Source organism: Eptatretus burgeri, chromosome 9 (assembly GCF_056783735.1).
Source record: "Eptatretus burgeri isolate ZD-2024b chromosome 9, Ebu_testis_v1, whole genome shotgun sequence".
Classification (NCBI taxonomy): Eukaryota; Metazoa; Chordata; class Myxini; order Myxiniformes; family Myxinidae; genus Eptatretus; species Eptatretus burgeri.
Genome location: NC_140969.1, coordinates 86255209 through 86277391, shown reverse-complemented (window position 1 = coordinate 86277391; position 22183 = coordinate 86255209). Strand labels below are relative to the sequence as shown.

General features: G+C 44.2%; 1 protein-coding gene and 1 pseudogene across 6 annotated transcripts in view; one reads left to right on the top strand and one right to left on the bottom strand.

The window, feature by feature from the left end:
* LOC147020531 (disheveled-associated activator of morphogenesis 2-like) overlaps positions 1-22183 on the bottom strand; it is a 332638-nt gene that overhangs the window by 112310 nt on the left and 198145 nt on the right. For all 6 annotated transcript variants that reach the window (XM_085895960.1, XM_085895958.1, XM_085895963.1 and 3 more), the window contains exons 11-12: positions 10579-10696; positions 10182-10320 (exon numbers count right to left, since the gene is read on the bottom strand). In XM_085895960.1, coding sequence (XP_085752086.1) covers positions 10182-10320; positions 10579-10696 — 257 coding nt within the window. The remainder of the gene's footprint in view (positions 1-10181; positions 10321-10578; positions 10697-22183) is intronic.
* On the top strand, positions 307-8139 carry LOC147020537 (histone-lysine N-methyltransferase NSD2-like; annotated as a pseudogene).

The following is a 22183-nucleotide window of genomic DNA, read 5'->3' as shown; positions in this document are numbered from 1 at the left end:
AAAAAGGAAGTGAAAATTACAATCAACCATAGTCAATCCGAGAATGAAGAGCACGAAATCCAAGATTGGCACTTTTCAGGATTCCACAGCTACTTCTACTGTCACGAGACAAGTTCTGGAGCCAAGGATACACCAGACCTTACACAACTTCAAAAGCCAATGGCGTTTCCCACACAGGTTTTCCCTGGCAGAGGTGCCCACACTGCAGCTGCCGCGGCATTACTTACACCGAGCTGAAGGAAGTTTTTGCATCCAGATTGTGTGCGGAAATGCAATGGCTGCGTTAATCGAGGAAAAGGATTTTAATACCCACAGCATGTCTGACTGATCTTCCTTAATGCTGTATCATGATATCCAATGGCCTAACAAACGCCATTTAATGTGCTGTCCGTTGGCCTATCACAGCAGTGGTTCGTGCGTGGTTGCAGGAACCACAATCCATGCTCCGCCAGAGTATCATCTGCCACAAACTTATTGAACCGCACAAGGGATGCTATTTGCACACGAACGTCAACTGGTATTTTTTTATCTGCTTGCAAGGTGGTAAACTTCCATGTAATGAAGCATGCCCACCGTTCTTCCACCCTGAGTGTCTTGCAATGGACGTGCCAAAGAGAAGCTGGTTCTGCGACAACTGAAAAGCAGGCAAGAAGCATCGTTATGGAGATATTGTGTGGGAAAAGCTTGGGAAGTGGAGGTGGTGGTCGGCAGAGATATAAATCCCACATGCACTGCCACTGAACATTAAAACCATCAAGTACCAACTTGGGGAGATTCCTATATGCTTTTTCAGCTCTCGTGATTTTGCGGGCTTTCCAAGCCAGAGTTTACCTTTACAAAGAGGGAGATGAGAACAGCACTGTGATGAAGAAGATGAAGGTTATAAACCAAAACTTTAAGGACTCATCCATCCAGTCTCAGCAGGTAACGCATTTCGAACAAAGAAAAGTTCATTGTCAGATAATTTTATTGATAAGAAGAGGCTCGATAAGGAGCCAGACGCGTAATTAAATGGGAATGATGAAGCGACATGCCACATGTTTGCATTGATACGGACCGGCTGTGAGAGAGAGAGACCGAGGACACGGCTGAGACACAGAGATGGGGTTAAAATAGATAAATATTATAAGTTACCTGTTTGTAAGAGTTATAAGAGTTACCTTTTGTTCAATGAACTCACTGGAAGTTTGTTGGCAGTGAGGTTGTTATATTATATTGTGTGGAGATTTTATGGATTTGTAAATGCAATGATTTGCACAAAACGTTTTGTAGAGTGCAGGAGACGATTGACCGGCTGGGAGCGTGGTTGTGATTTGCATTGAGATGCATGTGTTGCTGAGAGTAAAAAATGAAACTTGTGCGAGTCCAATATTCACTGCAATGAAACGTGTTCTGTTGGGATTTTGACGATATGTTAACTCATGCTGAATTAAGCTGTGGGTCTGTTTGAAATGGCATGTTATGCATTCTTGGCATTATGGTTTCACGCGACGGTCGCAAGCTGCACTGTGTGAGACCCCCCTCCACTGGATCTGTGGGGGGTGGCATGTCTTTACACTGAGTCTGTGTTCGAGTCTTTGCTTTAAGTGTGAAATTCGATTTATATGCAGATTCAAGAGGATGAGATAGAAATGTGATTGGTATTTGTCACGCGATCACACGTGAGTCTATGAGATACAATGCTGTTTAGTGTGTGTGTTGAAGCCATGACAGAGTAATGCTAAACTGTGGGTTTTGCCTGTCAGAGTTTTTTCTTTTCTTCCCACCGGATGTGGAGAGAACTTCCTGTTCCTTGTTACTCTGTGTTTGTGGCACACCCTCTCTACTGAATCTGTTAACTATGAAGTCCATTTAGGAAAAAGTGTTGAAGTTTTATCTAAAACCATCGGGATTTTGAATAAATTGAAATAACAATTGTGAATGTGGATATACTGTATTCGGAATGTGAAGTCTTGGGAGTTGAGCTCTCGCTGGCATTGTGATGATTTGTAATTACACAACCCGGCAGGTTTAAGTGCTGGGCAAGCTCTGAGGACGTGTCAGAAATGTTTCGAAGATTTGATCCGAGTTGTAACCATTGTACTTAAAAGATGTGATTTAAATGTAGAAACGTGATTTGGAATGATTAAAATTGATTTGATGATGTTTAGCACGTGGGGCAATTCACAGATAATTAATTGATGATTCCCTCGGATGGACATTGAAATATTGTTTTATTCGTCTACGAATGTTGAGGTCTCCTGAACTTGTGCTGGGAAGGCAATGGCAAACAACCCAGTGTAACCCTTTGATCGATTCAGTCAAGGTAAATTCATGATTTAATTGGATAGATGCTAAAGATTTAATTTTTCATTTATGGATTTTAAAAGAAAATATTTTCTTGTTTTGACCAAAAAGTTGTTTAAGAGAGTTTGGATGTTTATTAGTCTGAAGTTTAAGATGCTTTCCCCAAGACTGGGATAAAATTTGAGGAGGGTGTAGCTACATGTGCAGACAGAGTGTTTGAGCTGCAATTTAAATGATATTCGCCTGATGACAGATTTGACAATTTTTTGTACAACTGTTTAGAATGATTTATTTGTTTTGATAAAGGAAAATGGATTCGTAATTGAGAAGGTCGGAGGAAGTGATAGATGGTTTGTGTATGTGAATTGGAAAAATGGCAGCATGTTTGCTGTTTTGGTGCGAGAGAAGTGGATAGATGGAGAAATGTCAGAGATTTGAAATGTCAATGGAAATAGCAAATGAGATGGATGTTTTGAGTATACGTACAACTGGGATTTCTGTATATTTTAGCATGTTGTTTTGGGAAATAACAAATGCCTGGTGTTGGCGCAGTGGTTAGGGCAGCGGCTTGGGATACAAAAGGTTGGCAGTATAGCCCCGTTGGGCCACTGAATTAATACACCAGGGGGTTCACTCAGCCTGTCATCCTTCCGAGGTCGGCGAAATGAGTACCAGTATACTGGGCCGGTGTATACCCCGGTTAAAATAGGTGTACCATATCCCTGTGTCGTAAGAGGCGACCAGGGTTGCGTCAGGAAGGGCATCCGGCGTAAAACATGTGCCAAATCACTTTGTGGATCATACGGATTATCCGCTGTGGCGACCCCAAACGGGAGCAGCCGAAAGAAGAAGAAGAAGTTTTGGGAAATAACAAGGAAAGGGATTAAAATATTGATATGACATATAATGCAAGTTAAATGCTTTTATAAGAACCTTTGTTAGTCTTATTGAAATACCTGTGCCCATGACGTTTATTGATTGGTGTTTAATTGATGCTTTGTTTGTTTCGGAGTGTTGAAAGCAGTTATTGAAGCAATGTACGATTTAATCTAAATGAAGCTTGGAAAGAACTTCCACACAAAGATTGGACGATGGGAGAACCAAGATTTGGGTGATTGAGCATTCAACACGTGATCATGCCCCTTCCTGAGGAGATAAGATGGAGCAATGTGGGAAAAGAAAGAAAAAACCCACTGAGGAGAAGGTTGAGCAAAGTCTTAACGTAAGCGTTGTGTGGTGCCTGCGTGGAGGAATGTTCTCAGCCACACTCTCGATTGCCCCTCTGCAAATACATCATGAACTTGCTGTGGTTGCTTCAATGTACGACAGGCCTGGAGTTCCACAATGCGAGTCGTTTACAACATGTGTTCCTTTTAGTCTCCTTCAACCCAGTGTCCGGCCCAAGCTTGTACTTGCCCACATCTACCTTCTCCTCATCTCAAGGAGTGCTTCGATTGTGTTTCCCGTTGGGTGCTGCTCTTTCCACACCCTGACCTGTTTATCTTCTTACATCGGGTCGCATGGTTTCAATGTGTGACATGTTGATGAACAGGCCATAAATTAAATGGAAACTCACTCATTTTCTGATATGAGCACTCGCTGCCATTGTTGATTGAACTTGAGTAATGGAAATTTTTTCTCCTTCAGGAATGGGACATGGTAATCATGTGTAAGAAAAATTATTCAAATTTTCCTTAAAAAAAAAAAACGGGGGAGTGTGGGGGAAAAATTTATATTAATGTATTCTAAATTGTAACAAATGAAGTTTTAGAAATGTAACTTTTATGCTGCAAGTTGAATTGGCTGTCATTTCTCCCAAAAGACTTTTGCCCTAAATGTTAAGGAATGTGTTGTTCTGGAGCAGAGTGACCGAGCTGATAACAAACGAACCTTTGCTTAGAAATGTACGAAGTGGCTTCTCGTCTAAAGGACACGTCTGCAGTCTGGGTTGAATAGCCCCCACCACTCTCTCATGAAAGTATAAAATGCTTTGAAATGTAAAATTGTTTGAGTGCAAGTACCTGAGAAAGTATTAGAATCTCAGTGGCTTGTACTCCTTGGAACTGACGAAGTACTAAGTTAGAATAAAACTCTGATGTAATGTGGAAGTGAATTGAATCGGGTTGGTCTAACTGTTAACTAAAGTAAGAATAGATGAAATAGAATGAAATAATATTGCAATCAATGGGGATTCTTAAGTTCATTGAATGAGGGTGAAAAGTGTATGGTGGATAATTAGGAAATAAATTGTTTCACAAGGAAGGACTTGTGTGGACATCGGTTTTATCAGTGTCGGTGGGTTTTATGCAGGATTTTATAACCAAATCGGACAAACGTTAAACTCTGCCTGAAGTCAAATAGGATTCCACAATCGGCTAGTTAGAATCCTTCAGGAGGACAATGATCACAACAAGGTGGGTTTTAAAATCCACAATATCAGCCCACGTGTCCTCAAAGCCGACTGGCAGTGTCTCCAAGCAGCCATCAAACTTACAGACTGGTCTCCTATCACTACTTTCTCAAACATCAACTCATCCTGGGAATTCTTTCAAAGAAACTTGCTCTCCCTCATGCACAGATTTATCCCCTCTCTTCTTTAGTTGTCCTACCCTTCCTCCCACCCTTGGTTTACTGAAGCTTGTGGTGAGGCAGTTGTCCTGAAACAACTTGCCTTTGCCTCATGAAAAGCAAACCCAACTGAGGGCAATCTCAGTTCCTTCCACAAAGCTCGGAACAAGTGTGTATTTATCCTCAGGAGAGCCAGAAAACAACATCTTTCTCATTACAAGTCTGAACTCTCAAACCTCTCCCTCCTCAAAATCCTGGTGGCGTTTAATCAAATCTGTTTCTGGTTTTTGTTCCCCCTTCTTCCCCTCCCTTACCTCAAATGGCCGCACTGCTGATACCGCACGTGAAAAAGCTGAATGCCTAAACTCGGTGTTTGCAGCTAAATCTTGTATCCTAAACCCATCACTTTCTCTACCCACCTTACCCACTCGCACCCAACTGTCCCTGGACTCTGTGTCCTTTTCTCCTAACAAGGTGGGGAGTTTGCTTTCAAACCTCGACTCAGATTCTGCAACCGGTCCAGACAGCATCAGCCCAAGGGTCCTCAAAGCCTGCTCTTCTGATCTTGCTCACCCGCTCTCGGTTCTAGTCACCCTCTCATTTGCTCAAGGTCATCTGCCATCTGCTTGGAAATCTGCAAGCATCACTGCCCTGCATAAAAAGGTGCAAAAACAGATCCCTGCAACTACAGACCAATCAGCCTTCTACCAATCATCAGCAAGGTTATGGAATCCATCATCGCTTCAGACATGAAATCCTTCCTCTTCTCCAATGGCTTGATTTCCGATCATCAATTTGGTTTCAGACCAGGTCACTCTACCCTGGATATACTGCTTCTGCGCTCCCATCAATGGATGGAGGTCCTCAATGCCAGACAGGAAATCCGAGCCTGTCCCTGGACATATCACGTGCTTTTGACACAGTCTGGCACCCTGCCCAACTCACCAAACTCTCTTCCCATGGTATCCAAGGCCATCTCCAATCATGGCTCACAGACTTCCTCTCCTGTCGCAGTCAACGTGTGGCCCTAAATGGAGTTCTTTCATCCCCTCTTCCTATCCAGGCTGGAGTTCCTCAAGGTAGCTTTCTGGGCCCTGTTCTTTTTCTGGTTTTCATCAATGATCTCTCCGAATCTCTGGAAAATCCTCTATATCTCTTTGCTGATGACTCCACCCTCTGCTGTACCATCTGTCATCCTCAGACCAGCAAGCAGCAGCTTCTTCGCCCACTGAAGATCTGGATAAAATCACAAACTGATCCAACACGTGGAACATGTCTTTCAATCCAAACAAATCTCACACTCTCACTATGTCTCTTCGAAAGGACCGTTTAGAAACCCCCCCCCCCTCATCCACTTTCTCAACAATCCTCTGGAAGAAGTCTTTTCTTTCAAGCTTCTGGGTCTCACTATCTGCCATGACCTTTCCTGGGAAAGTCACATTTCCAACCTCGCCTCCAAAGCCAATCGCCGACTGGGAATCCTCCGTCGTGCAAAGCCCTTCCTCAGCCCTCTTGAGCTCCTGACCACTTACAAAGCTTTTGTCCATAGCCTGATGGAGTACTGCTCTCCCCTCTGGGCTGGTGCTCCTGCCTCCCACCTTTCTCGCCTTCACGCTGTCGAAACCAGGGCATTTAGGATCATCGGCATCTCCCGCAATGAAGCTGAGTCTTTGGGCCTCTCACTCAATCACCGCAGGTTGGTCGGTGGTCTTTCTGTCTTCTACAGTCTCCTCTCCAGCCTTGCCCCCCTGCTCTCTCTGCGATTTGTCCCCACCACATTTCCACAGGGCGCTCAAGGTCTGGCAACAACCCCCTTCTGGTAAAACTACCAAAATCACGAATCACTGCTCACCTTCACTCTTTCATTCCTCTTTTTTCCCACCTTTGGAATCAACTCCCTCACTCTGTTCTTTCCCATACTTCCCTCCAGGCTTTCAAAACAGCTGTTCACCACCACCTCTTACCATCCCCCATTCAAATCCTTGATCTTTTCTACCCCCAATAATCCACCCAAGCCCACTTCCTTCAATTCCCCTGCTTTCCTTCCTGAAAGTCCCTGTAATGTCTATCTTCTCTTCCCCATGTTCCCCATCCCATCCCTCTCCCTTCCACAGATCTCCTAAGGTGTCTGTTCCTCACTGTTTTGTCCCTCCCACTCCCGCCCCTCTTGTCTCATGCCCCCTTACTGTGCGCTGTGTGTTAGCTCTCATACGAGCCTCGACAAGGTATACAAAAAAAAAGAAAAAAAAAAGCTAAAAATCATTTCCCGTAGCTGAAGGAGTAACATGCCTTGACGGAAACAATTGAGGTTAAGAAGATCCAACATAAACCTGAACCCTACAAACAGATCAAGATGAATAAGACAGTTGGCAAAGTGCAGATGCATATTATATGGAGGGGACACATCAGAGATTCCACACTGCCATTGCAGGCTGACAAACCAATCACCCTGTTGCCTGGATGGGGTGTGTTTGAATAGGATGTTGTTCCATGAGTGCCACCCATCAGTTTGTCCAGCCGGTATAGGGTGCCAGGACCAACAGTTCAGGAATAGCCTGTACCCCACGACTGAGGTCTTTGTTTCTGAGTCAAAGGGTTGGGGCCTCCGTTCCGAGGCTGATCAAAAGGATGGTGAGTTCGTTTGTAAATGAATATGTTGGAGAGATTGTGGGCAATGAGAAATGTCAGAAACGCACAATTTATGCAAATGAACAAAAAAAATCACCAACTTCTACATGCTCACCATTGACAAAGACCGAGTAATTGATGCTGGGCCAAAAGGCAACTATTGACGTTTCACCAACCACAGTTGTCAGCCGAACTGAGACAGAAGTGGACACTGAGTGGGGGAAGAACACATTGGTCTCTTCACTCTCAGACATAGCTGCAGGTACAAAACTCACTTTCAACTGCTACCTCGACTGCCTGGGTCATGAAAAGACTGTCTACAAGTGTGGTGCACCCAACTGCAGTGGATTTATTCAGGAACAGCCCAAGTTATTTCAAAAAGGTTAGGCAAAAAAAACAAAACAAATGGAAACCCAGATGGTGCAGATCAAAGCCTGAATCATGTCGAACATGACAATGAATGCTTCACCTGTGGAGAAGGGGGAGAGCTGGTTATGTGTGATCACAGAAACTGCACCAAGACCTTCAATCCATCCTGTGTCAGACTCAATGCTTCCCAAAAGAAAATGGGACTGTCCATGGTGTCACTGTTTGGTAAGTGGTGAGAAGAATGTGGTGTTTCTGCACATGTACGAACTCTTACTGCAAATGTCATAATACAGGCGCTCTCATGGCCGGTCGAGATGGCCACTGGCGATGCAGAGCATACCTTTTTTTGAGGGCTGAGAAAAAAAAACTAAAAAGAAGTGAAAATTACAATGAACCATTCCATCATTCCTCGAATCAAGAGCAAGAAATCCAAGGTTGGCACTTCATGGGATTTCCCAGCCACTTCTACTGTCACAAGACAAGTTCTGGAGCCAAGGATAGCCCAGACCTTACACAACTTCAAAATCCAATGAGGTTTCCCACACAGGTTTTCCTTGGTGGCAGTGCCCTGCAGCTGCCATGCCATGGTATGGCATCTTGCATTCAGGTTGAAAGACTTTGAGGGATTGAGTGAACCATTGACAGTTATGGTACTTGGCATAAGTTGAGAACAACAAAGTAAATATTCAATGTTCATGTGCCAGTATTCATGAAGAATTACAATTCTGTTTTCTTACATTAATATCGTTATGACTGATTTTCGTTAATGTTGTTCAATGTAATGATAATAACTAATCAATTCCGTACATTTATAGTGTTAATGTGTGAAGGTACCAACTAATGGGGTAATTACTGTGTTTGCATTTTATGCTCAAATGTGGTTTAATGGATGCAGAAAAGATCAAGGTTATTGGCTGGGGGATTATTTGAGTTGGTGGTGAATGGCTGTCTTGAAGAACTGGAGGGAAAAAAATGAAATTGAAGAGTGTGGAAGTTGGTTCCATGGGTAGGAAAAAGAGGAACAAATGAGTGGAAGTGAGCATTGGTTCAGGATTTTGGCAGTTTTACTTGGGGGGGGGGGTTGCAGGTGGACCATGATTTTCCTGCAGATACCTTGGGGGAACAAAACATGGAGAGGGCAGAGGGTGCAAGACCAGAAAGGAGGTGAATAAAGAATGAATTATATTTTGGGGAATATTATTATGGGATGCTTTAAAATGGTGTTCGAAGGATATTTAATAAGTAATTTATTTATCCCCACAGTCCACTTTTAAATCACGATCTCGTGTTGTACGTCGATTTCACCTGTTAAGTAGATGGGACATATTGTTGTTCATACATTTTTGCTACCATGCTACCCTCTGGGAAACTAGTGCAATCACGTTTGTTGCCTCAAGGAAGTATGTAACAGAATGTGAAGTGAAAACATGCATATGTAATACAATGTGGCTTGCATAGCTCATCATTCCAATTCCACCCATCCTCCCTCCCTCTCTCCCAAAGGAAGAAAATGACAAGTTGTGCAAACAATTTTTTTTTTCAAAACTTGATGGAATCAAACGGAACTTGCACTCGTTCAAGGTGCCCTCATTAATCCCTGAAAAGTCAGCTTCCTCGGTCAAATCCTCTTCACGTAGTACATAAAGTACAAACACTCCATTATAATAGATTGTGAACCATGGTGTCTGTCCGTACGTTTGTCGGTCTACTGTTTGCAGCAGCGACTTCCCGCACTGTATTTGAAAAGGTACCGATTGATTAATGTGCATTTTCATTTCACTTTTCTTGATGCAATATAACCAGTCACTTTGTTGTCCCTTCCAGTAACCATTTAAATCACCATGAACATCTGGATTAAAGTATATTTAATACAGATCTTAGTGGAATAAGACAATTTTAAAAGGCTATACTTTTCCGGCTTTTTAGACAAATCCAACCTCCACCGCCCGATGTTGTACCACCATTTTATGGCGGGCAGCATAAGTACCTCAGAGAACTTTGGCTCCAAGTGAAACAAAGAATGCAATGCAATTAACCTTTTTCAAGTCCATGAAATAATTTAAATTGATAGAGTAACTAACTTTTCCCGTCACTGGGGTCGGGTACTTTTGCTTGCTTTTCCCCTCACTGGGAAATGAGTACTGTTGCTCCTTGAACGATAAATTGATTGGTGTTCATAGCAATAATTTTCCTTTGCAGCCCATTGACATTCTTACAAATGAAACGACCAAAGATAAATTTAAATCAGTTCAAGACATGGAAAGCAAAGAACGAGGGCAGCAAGAGAAAGACAAAGTGATGCAAAAGAGGAGTGAGTGAAAAGGCCTCACATGCGCACGACGTTCTTTACTGAGAAGTTCTCCAAAGGGGCCATGTCCGGGTCATCGCCCTGCGGACCCTGGAGTACCAGCTGCTGAACAATGCGATCCAGCAAGCGCCAACGCTGCACCATCGTGCCATTGTGTTTATCTGTAATGACAGAATGACACGTCCTGCCTTTTGGAATGCAAGCTATCTCAATCTTGCCTTTTGGAACCCCCAACCCACAGCATGGCCTGCTGCACTGTATGGGCACCGTTTAAAGCACCAGGACCTATGCTGAGAAACATTCACAAAAGAACAGCATTGACTACTTAAATCTGTTCCGATCAGAGCTCACTGTACTAAGTAATGATTGGGGGAAGGGAAAATGAAAGTATCAATAAAAAAAAAACTATCATTGCTTACAAGGCATGTTTAAGCAGTGTTGAAGAATGGACAAGAGGTGCGAATATGCCTCACTATGAGACAACTTCTTACGGATGACATCAAACATCTGTCCAGCACTCTTCGTGTCAATATGGAGCTAAAGTGAAAATACAGGGTTGGGGTCACATCAATAGGTAGCCATTAGTAATCATTGAGAAGTGTAGAATTCCACTTTGCCTTAAAGGCAAAGAGAATCTGTGTCACAGGGACTGATCTAGGGTTAGGGATATGGTTGAGAGGGGGACTGCGGGGGGGGAGGTACTAAATACATTCTGATACAAAAGGAGTATTTTGCAGAAAATTTTACACACAAAATCCCACATCACATTTATTTTTAGTAAAGAGCACACACCTCAATATCTTTAGACCAATCATATGATTAAAAAGCACAAACAAAAATTTTTAACTATTTTTGTTGTTCACACGTCGAGGAAGCTAAAGTGAAATCAAACAAGTTTGAATCGTAGCCACTTGAAAGGTCACCAATTCCTCTTGTAGCATACAATATGGTGATCCGCTCAAACATAGCACACTAATGGTGGCAAATGCAATTGGTGAAGCGTAATTTTGATCGAACGTATATTAGGGAAGTATCCACAAAATGAATAATAAATGATGGATAGCACAAATAACATGCCAGTCTATGCTCAAATAAAACCAGACGCAATATACTTACCACATCAGGCATTCTGCATTTGAATAAGTTTACAAAATGGCTGGCTGTCCAAATCATTGGAAATGAGGTCCTTGTTACAGTGAAGACATAATTTCCCAAATAAGGAGTTCGAAAACATTGGAAAGAAAAGCAAGAAAAGATGACTTGTTTGGCACACTTGAGTATTTTGAAGTTGTCTGTTGGTTTTGAAACCCCATTTATGCATCGCAAGCTTGGAATCACTTCATTTTATTTAAGGGTCTATAACAATGAAATTAAAGTTAACGAGGGTAACAAACACGTGCCCCAATCGCAGTATAGGATATGCCATGTTCTTGCATCACGAGTCGCATTTAGTTATTGGCAAACAAATGTTGGGGAGAGGGGAATCTCACCGTTCCCAATCAGCTCATTCAAATTCATCAAGATTTTGAATTTCAAGCGGCCTGTTGAAGACAAAGTAGTATTTGGAAAGAAAGCCATTTGTTGTTTTATTTTTAAACATTCTGGTTATGCCTTTTTTGTTGCGTCAATAATGCTCATTTGCATTTATTGTAGTTATTTATTATTTAAATATTGTTACAGTTGTGCGGGTAGATGGAGGAAGTTAATAGGGAAGTTAGTATTGAATAGAGTCGTTTGGTCCGTGGATGTGTAGGAGACATCTCGATGTAATAAAGTAGGGAAACTCAGCTTAAGTATTGTGTCACCATATGGGGGGGGGGTGCCATGTTAATTAGATCGGAATTAAGAATAAGATGCTCCAGTATGTGATTGCCCCCTGTAACCTATTCCTACGTTTTTGCATTTACAAGCAAGCCAAACATGCCAAGCAGGCAGAAGCCCAAACCTCCAAGGGTGACGGTGGGCAAAGTCACACCCCCGAGGCTGATTGATGGGCGTGAAGTGAGACGCATGAAAAGGAAGAGTGCGTGGGAGCCATTAGATCAAACAGGACGGGGAGTAGAGAGATCCTGAGAGTACACGCACGATGTCAGAGTGAAGAGGGAAAGGAGGAACGGTTCAGTGCGGCGTGAGGGACGCACGCGGTTGAGAGAGAATGTGGCTAGGAGATGGCGTGCAAGAACAGGGCTTCACAGCTGGCTTTCCTTTGACGCATGAAGACAGCACGATTCTTGTATTCATGTTGAAGCAATTTGGCTCACGTGGTAAAGCAAGATGCTGGCCTGGCCTTTGGCTCTTGGTTGGATCATCAGGAATGGACCCCGAGCCTCGTGTATGTCAAATAGTGGGTCGCTAAGGAGGATCGACGCATGAAGCAGCTGCATGGGGGTCTCTGAGCCTTGGTGTTCAGTACCGCTCACGAATTGCCTGACGTACATTTGTTCCCACTGTGAGATAGCTGTTTGGTGCAATTTTACGCATGTCTACACATGCAAATAGAAGCGCCTCGATTCCAAGTTCCATAAAGACAATCACTGAGCCAAGCTAAGTACCAGAGTAAAGGAGAGGTTTTTTCATTTTGTTTCCCTTTGTCTGTATTTAAGTCCATGTGGAGGCACTTCGACTTGTTTAATTTACCTCACGTATTTATAATTATTACATTGATTTAATTATTGTCCTTTGTAAATATTTGTTTATTTTCATTAAATGTGTTTATTTTAAGCAACTGTATCCACATATTTGTCATGGGGGTTGAGTATAAACCCCCCTGTGCATCCTTTTCTGTGCTATGCCCTTGTGCAGTCTTGGTGCAGCGCATAACTACCCTTCCTGCGCACATGATAATCTTCGAGGATCAACGTGTCTGCCTCCTAATAAGGAAAAGACCACTCGACCATCCGGGCTGGCGGTGTTGACCACTTGTTACCATAAATTGGGTTGGGGGATTAACCTTGGCCGCTAGCACCACGACAATATATTGATGTTGGACGATGCCTCAAGTTGAATAATTGGCTACATGGATTGTTGACCTTCTATTGGTGATGATGAAGATTGATGATTATGATTTTGGGGCTGGGGTAATGCAACTGTTTCAGAAAGGGAATGGGGGGGGTGAGTTGTGATGTGCCTGCTGTTTCATTAAAATGTTTCGCAGACCATAAGCTATCGATATATCTTATCATTGAAGTTAATGTTTTCATGGTTAACAGGAGCCATCACAATGCATTTCCCTGATAAAGTTGAACAGGTTTAAAAAACGATTTTATGAGCATTTCACATACCAACAATATTACAATACAATCTTTCAACCTATTATCAAGATAAGGTGGTAAATAATAGCACATAGCTCAAATGAACAGGACGTTGATCAAGGCATGCTAACTACCATGGTAACTAAAGAAAAGCTGACATTTTAAGCATTCACCCAGAGTGACACGAGCCTTCACAATTAAAGTTAGGGTTCCATTCTGAACCGATAATAGGTTTTATTGGGATACACAAATATAAAAGATGAGAAAATTGTCAATTGTGTGTATACTGTACATGCTTTAAAAAAATAAAAACCCAACATGGTATACCTTTGGGAGGATATTTCTCCTCAAAAGTGCCCCACTGAGTACAGAGAGAAAAACACCACCAATATACAGCCGAGAGTTTTCAGGGACGTTACCTCCACCAAGGTCAATGGCAGTGTTTTTCTGATGTGAAGTCATTTGTAATCTGCAAGAATATGATGGGGTTGGTAGCGATACGGGCATGGCAACAATGTCGCGGTGCTGGTGGTGATGGGATAAGGAGATGATAATATGTGATGATGGAAATGTGATGGCGACTTGGGATGACGAATGTGATAAGAGATGATTTGATGATGACAGGTTGTGATGTGTTGTGTGACTTCCATGAGCCTTTGGTTTTATACTGTTACGGCTGTGGAAATTCGCAATACACCATAAAGGGACCTCAGGTGAGATATATCGATAAGTTCATGTGTAGTTAGCCCACACCCATTGCTTAGAGGGAATATGTGCGATTCATTTGGGCTGCAACACTTTAGTTAGCCGTTTTTCTTTATCTATCGTTATTTTGAGCCACCATTGCCACAAACCTCCATGCAAACAACAACCGCCACCAACTATGCCACAACGCCCAGCACCGTCACACCACCCCCACAACAATCACCACCATCTTCGCCACTACACCCGCTTACAAACGCCATCCTCCGCGGACCATGGTAAGACGGTTTCCGCACCACGGAAACCGTCCGAAAAGGATTGGCAGAACAAAAGCACTTGTGAAGCCTGTGGGGTTTTTTCCCGCCATTTTTCTCCGCGCTTGGTGTGAAGGGGAGGGGTGGGGCACTCGCTCCCGATTGGTGGATGCGCGGTGTGACGCGATCAGGGAGGAGGAACGCCCCTTGTCGAGACCTTTCTCGAAACGCCTCGAAGAGGGTTGGAGCGAAGAACAGGGCGGAGCAACAGGGCGGAGCCCCACAGTACAAAAGGGGTCGGACAAGGAGAGTTCAGAAGCGCGCTTGATCCCTTTGTACATGTAGTCCGGTGGCAGAGCAGCATATTTCTAGTGAACCTTGCAATGTTTGGTAACAATCGTTTTTTGGCTTATTTTGATAGATATTGGTGTCGAGATCAATTTTAGGGTGAGTGGCCACTTGTCACTGTTTTGGCTTTTGCAGAATCCAAGATGGCCACCAAATACAATCAAAATATAAATTAGGTTGTAAATCCTGTTCTAAGTACAGCAAAAGGATGATATTGGTGTCTAAATCTATGTTTTAGAGACCAAGGAAGTGGATTATGATGTTATTGGGTCATTTGCTGGCCATCTTGGTAGCACAAATCCAATATGGCCACCAAAAATACCTGAAAATGCCAAAATCACAAAAAAAATCACACTAAAAACTAACATAATCGATTGTGAATTCAGTTGAACAATGATCCTGCTGGTTACACATGTGCTTGACATGTTATATAATCTGATTGTGAAGTAATGATGCCGTTTAGAAGCCACCTGGTGCCACCTACTCAAGACGTAAATATCATGGTGCTTCCTATATGAAATACACCAATATATCGATAACTTTTAACGATCTTTGTTTTGGTTGTGGGTTCTGATGTGAGTAATGATATGGCTGAAGCAGGAGACAGCAAGGATGCCGAGGAATGCTTCTTCAAGACAGTTTACAACTGTGGGGTTGGGAAGTTGATGCAGTCTTCACGAATCGGCACAATATTGGAAGCTAGTAATCTTCAGCAAGATGATATCAGACTACAAAAAGAACTATCTGATGGATCATCTACTGTTAGATGTCACAAAAATTGTGTATCCAAATATGTATCTCCTTCCACTCTCAATAAATTGGCCAAGCGTATGCCAGAGGAAGAGACAGATGATGACTCCAACGCTGGTTCCAGGCGATTGCGTTTGAGTACCGGTGGTGATGTTTTTGACTTTCAGAAGCACTGTTTGTTCTGCCATGACATAACTCCTTGCATATTACCGAATGAGTATGATCCCAAGGTACCACAACAGTACAGAGTCCCTGCATCGAGAGTAACCACAGACAAGATGGCTGATGGGGAGACGTAAAAGCAGTACCTACTTGACCTTTGTGATGAACGTGGAGATGAACTGGGTAGAATAGTCCGTGACCGTATCATCGGAGCACCATCAGATTTGCACGCTGCAGATGCAATGTATCACCGCCATTGCAATATGAGTTTCCATCGTGATGCTCAAAGAACTACCACGATCAATAGCAAAGGTACTGCTGATGACCAAGCTTTCGCTGAAACTGTCAAAGTAGTCGGTTATGATCGCTCAAAAGTTTGGAATTCGCTCGATGTTGAAGCAGTATACGCAGACAAGGGTGGATCTGTCATGTCCAGACGTGTCCTTGTTAAGAACGTCATCCAACATTTCGCTGAAGATATGTTGGCATTACATTCCCCTGGAGTGGCAACGTTACTAGTGTTCAGGAAGCATGTTGCCACAAATCTCAGGCTTGTGGGATGATGATCAGAATGGCGACATGGATGAATGTATCCGGAAAGTTGGCAAGCAGATCATGAAGGAGACCAATGCAGCTAAGGATGATTTCAAATCCTACACTAAGCACAGTGATCGAGAATCAGCCTCAGAGTGTATTCGTGAGACGTTGGTGAAACTACTATCAGCTATCAAGCCTACTTTCCACAATTCACTACAATCCATCATGGTGGGTAATATCGTGAGCTCAGTGGTAACGTCTCAACCGACACCATTACAGATAGCCAGAGGTGTACTTCTTGGTGACCATAAGATGATCATCACAGAACTGTACAAGTATAATGTTTCTTGTTCCTACGATGAGTTTCGACGATTCAGAAGGTCAGCGGGTGTTCAATCATCAAAAGCACAGCAGTTAGCCGGACTCAGAGATGCCAGACTGGGCGGACTTGTGCAAATCATCATTGATAACTTTGATGCTGTGATCAGTTCCCAAAACTGCCGCCTCGAATGTCATTACATGGCAATGCTGGCAGCTCAGTGGAGGACCGAACTTGACCACCTTGAAGGTTTGGATACATCGATCCCTCGCCTAACGAAAGAAGAAATGAAGCACCCTATCCCATGGGAGACACGAGTCGTTGAGTATACGGGACCGAAGAAACCTCCTATGCCATTTACTGCTACAAACCGATTTTCCATGTCAGACGACTTTGTACAAGCCACAACAATCTCAATTGGCAGAGCCAAAGATTTAGACTTTAACTTCATCAAAGACGTGCTCTTTGAAGCAAACACTCCTGAGTACAACGGGTAGAATACACGTCACTGCCGTGAGTCAGGAATGACCCCAGCACCCAAGACAGCTGTGGTATATCTTCCACTCATAAACATGAAGCCAGGGGACCCAACTACTGTCCTAACTTCCATCACCCGAGGATTCGAAGTCACCCGAGCATCCAACCAGGATATTCTCGTTCTCACCTGCGATCAGGCCATATATAAGATCGCCGTTGACATCACATTTCATCAACCAGATCTGCTCACCAACATGGTGGTGATTCTTGGTGGGATGAATTTCCTCATTGATTTTGTGGGTTGCGTTGGCACTCTCATGGCAGACAGCGGCCTGAAAGAGATTCTGATAACGTCCTTCGGCTCCGTCGATAAGATGTTGCAAGGAAAGAAATATCCACAGAATGTTCGGGCACTGAGATTGCTCACAGAGGAGCTGCTTCGACCAGTATTTGTGAGGGAGAATCTACACCTGACCAGCATGGATGATTTGGAAAAACTACTTGATGAGATCGCCACTCAAAGTCGTACCACAAAGCTGTGGGTGTACAATGTCATCAAACCCACATTTCTAATGATGATGTTTTGTCAGGCGATGCATGAAGGCGACTGGCCACTCCACATCAAAACAGCAGAATCAATGCTGCCATACATGTTCGCAGCCTACAAGTACAACTATGCAAGGTATGGCCTCTACTACGTACACTCCATGACTTGGTTGGGACCAGATATTCTGGACAAGTTCTGCAGAGGAGAGCAGTCACTACACCACACTGCTGGTGTCTACAACGGACAGTGGAGCGACATGTTTATTGAAACGAACTGGATGAGGAAGGGGCATGGGCCGGGTGGCATCATTGGCAACACAGAAAATCCTCAAACGATAGCGACATGGGTGTACAGTATGGATGCGACCATGACCCTGACTGGTGACCTTAAGAAGATGTCTGGAGCTGACGAGAAGGTACAGCTTAACCACAAGGAGGAATCTACCAGTCGCATTCGTCGAGATGGCAATGATCGTAAATCACTGAAGGCTACTCTAGAGTCATGCATTGACCCATTGGATCCAGCTACCCACGATGCAGAATGTCTGCTCAACATCTCAAATGGTGAACTAGCTCAACGGAATGTTAATGTTGACAAGGCAGTGGAGATTGGAGCTGATCAGCTGATCCAGTTCGAAGCATTATGGCCAGAGGGCTTTTACAGCTCACTCGCAAAACAGGTGACAACCTTCGCCGCAAAGAAGAAACGTCTAACAATCGATGATAATCCCGTCATGGATCAAGAGGCTATATACGCTCGGGTGATTGGCCTTCTCGTAAGCGAGCGCGATCTCGATCTGGAACAAGTCCTCTCCACAGAGCTAACTGCATATCCGCCCTCGATGTTTCAAGCTGATGACCAGATGCGAGTGGCAACAGGAAAATCCACACTGAAAAAGAACCTCCAAGTCGAAGTTTCACAACGCCTTATCACAAGGCCAACATCTATGGTGATTGATGTTTCCGCTCTTTTGTGGACATTAGAATGGCCATCCCAAGGAACCGTTGACACGTTCATTTCGGTGTTCAAGGTCTGGGTCAACGCGTGGCTGCTTGAAGCTGATGTCCACCTGTGTTTTGATCGTTATTATGACTACTCTACAAAAAGCAGCACCAGATCAGCTCGAGCCAGCGCTACCCGGGTCCATCAGCTCGAACGGAAAACTCCACTGCCGGCTCGGGACGCAGTACTCAAGAACTCAGCCAATAAAAAACAACTCAACACACTGATTTGTGAATCAATCCTGAGTGATGACAACTTCCTGCAGCATGCAACACAGGACCACCAGTTGGTGGTTATTGGGGAAAACGACACACCTACGCAGGTATCGAAGGGTCATAAGTCGCCTCGTCTAGACCTAGCATCAACACATGAAGAAGCTGACATCCTCCTGACACAACAGGCCATCCATTTGGCAAAATACCATCCAGAATCACGGGTGCGGGTGGTGTGTGATGACACGGATGTGTTCGCGTTACTTGTGTACTACTACTTGAGCGAGAAGCTCCAGTCTTCAATAACTATGCAGTCTCCAATCATTGGTCGGTCTTGCATTGACGTGAAGGAAACCGCTCTTAAACATTCAGCAATCGTACCCGAGCTCTTAGCGCTTCATGCTTTGACTGGTTGTGATTCAGTTGCTGCGACTTATGGAATTGGGAAAACAAAAGCAATCGCGGCCGCTCGAAAAGGCTACTCTCTGGATCAACTTGGTAAACCCTTGGCAAATATCGTTGAAGTCACCGAACAAGCAACAGCTTTCATGGGTGCGTGCTATGGCATTACAACTTCCACCTCTTCGATGACCAAGATCCGCCAGAAACTATGGGCACAGAAGACTGGAAAATCAACAGCAGCACCTAAGCTGTGTAGTTTGCCCCCAACTACAGAAGCGTTTGAGCAGAACGTTCGAAGAGCACACCATCAAGTCGCTCACTGGTACAGTGCCCTGAGTGGGGATCCACCAACTCTCGCTGCAGTGGAACACGGATGGGAAGCTGATGACACTAACAAGTGTCTCTTCCCTCGGAATATGGAGGACGGGGTACCCTATGCCCCGGAGCACATTCTGAAGCTGGTCAGATGTGGCTGCACATCTGAGCAAGCATGTAGAGGTGGGAGATGTGGATGTATGGGGCGCCAACTTCCGTGCACAATGTTCTGCTCCTGCGGTGGTGGTACTGCCTGTTCCAATCCATTCAACATCAATGAGAGTGCAACAGATCATGCCGACATCCCTGATGACAGCGATGAGACAAATGACCGAGCAATGGATGTCGAGGATGAGGACGATGAATAGTTCCGAGATATAAGATATTTTGTCCAGTGGGGTGTTAATTTTGCTTAATTTTTTTTAGTATAATTTGTATTGACATAGCGTTGAAACATTGAGCAATGTGAAGCTGCCAAATTATTGTATTATTATCATTATTATCAATATTATTAATGGGAGTATCATATACTTTAAATGTATGTCGACTTTTGAGTCACGTGAATGTCATGTCTGAGAGAATTATACAATAAATATTGTCCGATTCTAATTACATTTTGTTCTTATATTTTGCTTGAAATCGATATTGCTATCAAAATAAATATTGCTTATAAATTTGCGAATGACTTCAGAATCATAATATACATGTCTATGCTTCACAAAGCACACATATGTACAGAAACTTAACTCAACTGCATTTACAACCGATTAAATTAGATTTAGTGTGATTTTGGCATTTTTACAGACAATTTTGGTGGTCATATTGGATTTATGCCATCAAGATGGCTTCCAAATTATCCAATAACATCATAATCTACTTCCTTGGTAACTAAAACATATAGTAAGACACCAATTTCATCATGTTACTGTACTTAGAACAGGAGTTGCAGCCGAAGTTATAGTTTGATTGTATATGGTGGCCATCTTGGATTCTGAAAAAGCCAAGACAGTGACAAGTGGCCACTCAGCCTAAATTTCATCTCGACCCTAAGATCTATCAAAAAAATTGAAAACATGAATGTTACCAAACATTGCAAGGTTCCCTGGCCCAACCACCGGACTAATGACGGTGTGATGAGAGACAGAAGAAGCTCCTGCTCGAGAGTTCCTGGTCGGAGGGTCATTCGGAGTCGGTGCGGTCCCGAGACCCCGCTGGTGGGATGGAGCGTCTGCCATTCCCCTCTCTCGGCCCCAAGTATCGACGGTTTCTTTCCACCCCCCCCCCCTGCCCCCCGTCCGCACCGAGATAGCGCCGGAAAAACCCTGCTCATTCCCCAAAACGCCGTCCATGGCATCGAGCGGCCAACACGTGCCGGCGCAAAGCTCAAGCTCACCGACCACGCCGGAGGAGCTGAAAGCTGAGGGCGCGGAAGAAGGACTCGGTGCGCAAAAAAGGAAGTCGCCACTTTTGTTTCTTTGGGTTTTGTGTAAATGTTTGTGTGTGGTGCCAGTCCGTCAAGTTTAGACCTGCATAAGTGCCAGTGTAATTATTATATTAGGTTGTAGCTCTGCATTTCGTTCTTGCTTTTGTTCTTGCCTCTGGAAACGTGCATGATTAATTGTTGCCGACTGGAAATACTTGCTTCCGTGTGTCGCACATGAAAAGTGCTTGTCCAATTGTTCCCCCGTTTCGCTTCGTCCTTTCCTTTGTTGAATCTCCCTCTTGCATCACGTAAGGGATTTATAGTGGATTAAAAACACCCGGTAACTAATCTGAACCGTCAAGGTCGACGATAACTCCGCTCGGTTATCCCTGTAGCACAGAACGAGCCGCTTAAGCGGTTCGTGTCCGGAGTCAACCTGTGGCGTGGTTGGTATATCGACTTTCGGCGATTCACCCTATTTCACGCGGGTAGAATGTGGACTGGGTTGTGGTGAGGTTAAACCCCCACCCGTGACTAGCTCCTTGGCGATAGTTCCAAGAGGGTCACGACTGAATTGTCCGTTCCGGTGGGCGACGCGGTCACCATTCGAGTCAAGCAGCCGATCGCACGCCGGACGGCCAGAATTCGTAACAGTGGTGTCAGCGAGCGGGAAACAAACTCTCCCGTCCCCAGGCTAAATTCACGGGGATCGGTCCAGGCGTGTGCGAGGTGACCCCCATTCCCCCCAAATTAAGAGCAGGCAAAATTTTAATCTCTTACGAGAAATAAGATGGAGTCTCAAGGCGAGCGGGAGCTGGAGGTATTAGAAATGGATGTGGGATTGTTAGAATCCATGGCCCAGGATGAAATCCCCGAGCAGGACATGTCCGTGCAGGATAAATTTCCCCAACTGAACCCAGAACCCGAAATGGGCGCGGCAGCGGCAGAGGCCGTGGTGTATGACACCCCCCCCTCCTCACCTCCGTCAAATTCCCTCCCCAGCCCCCGGCGAATCCACGCCTGATGAGGGAGAAGCGATTGCCGCAGACCCACCCAACATGGGCCAGCTATGAATGGGTTGGTTGGCGAATATGCAACAAGCATTGGAAAGCAAAATGGAAACAAACACGAATGAAATAAAAACAAATGCGTGCAGGATGAGTAATCACATGAATGCTAATATAGAGCAGGTGAAGAACGGAATGAAAGAATAATTCCGTGAAGAACGGAATTAGGCTGGATATGGATTTGGACCGGATGGGTTCTCCACGCGAGCATGTGTGTGAAGCTCCAACGGGCAGAGCACATGTGTTCGCGTGGGGA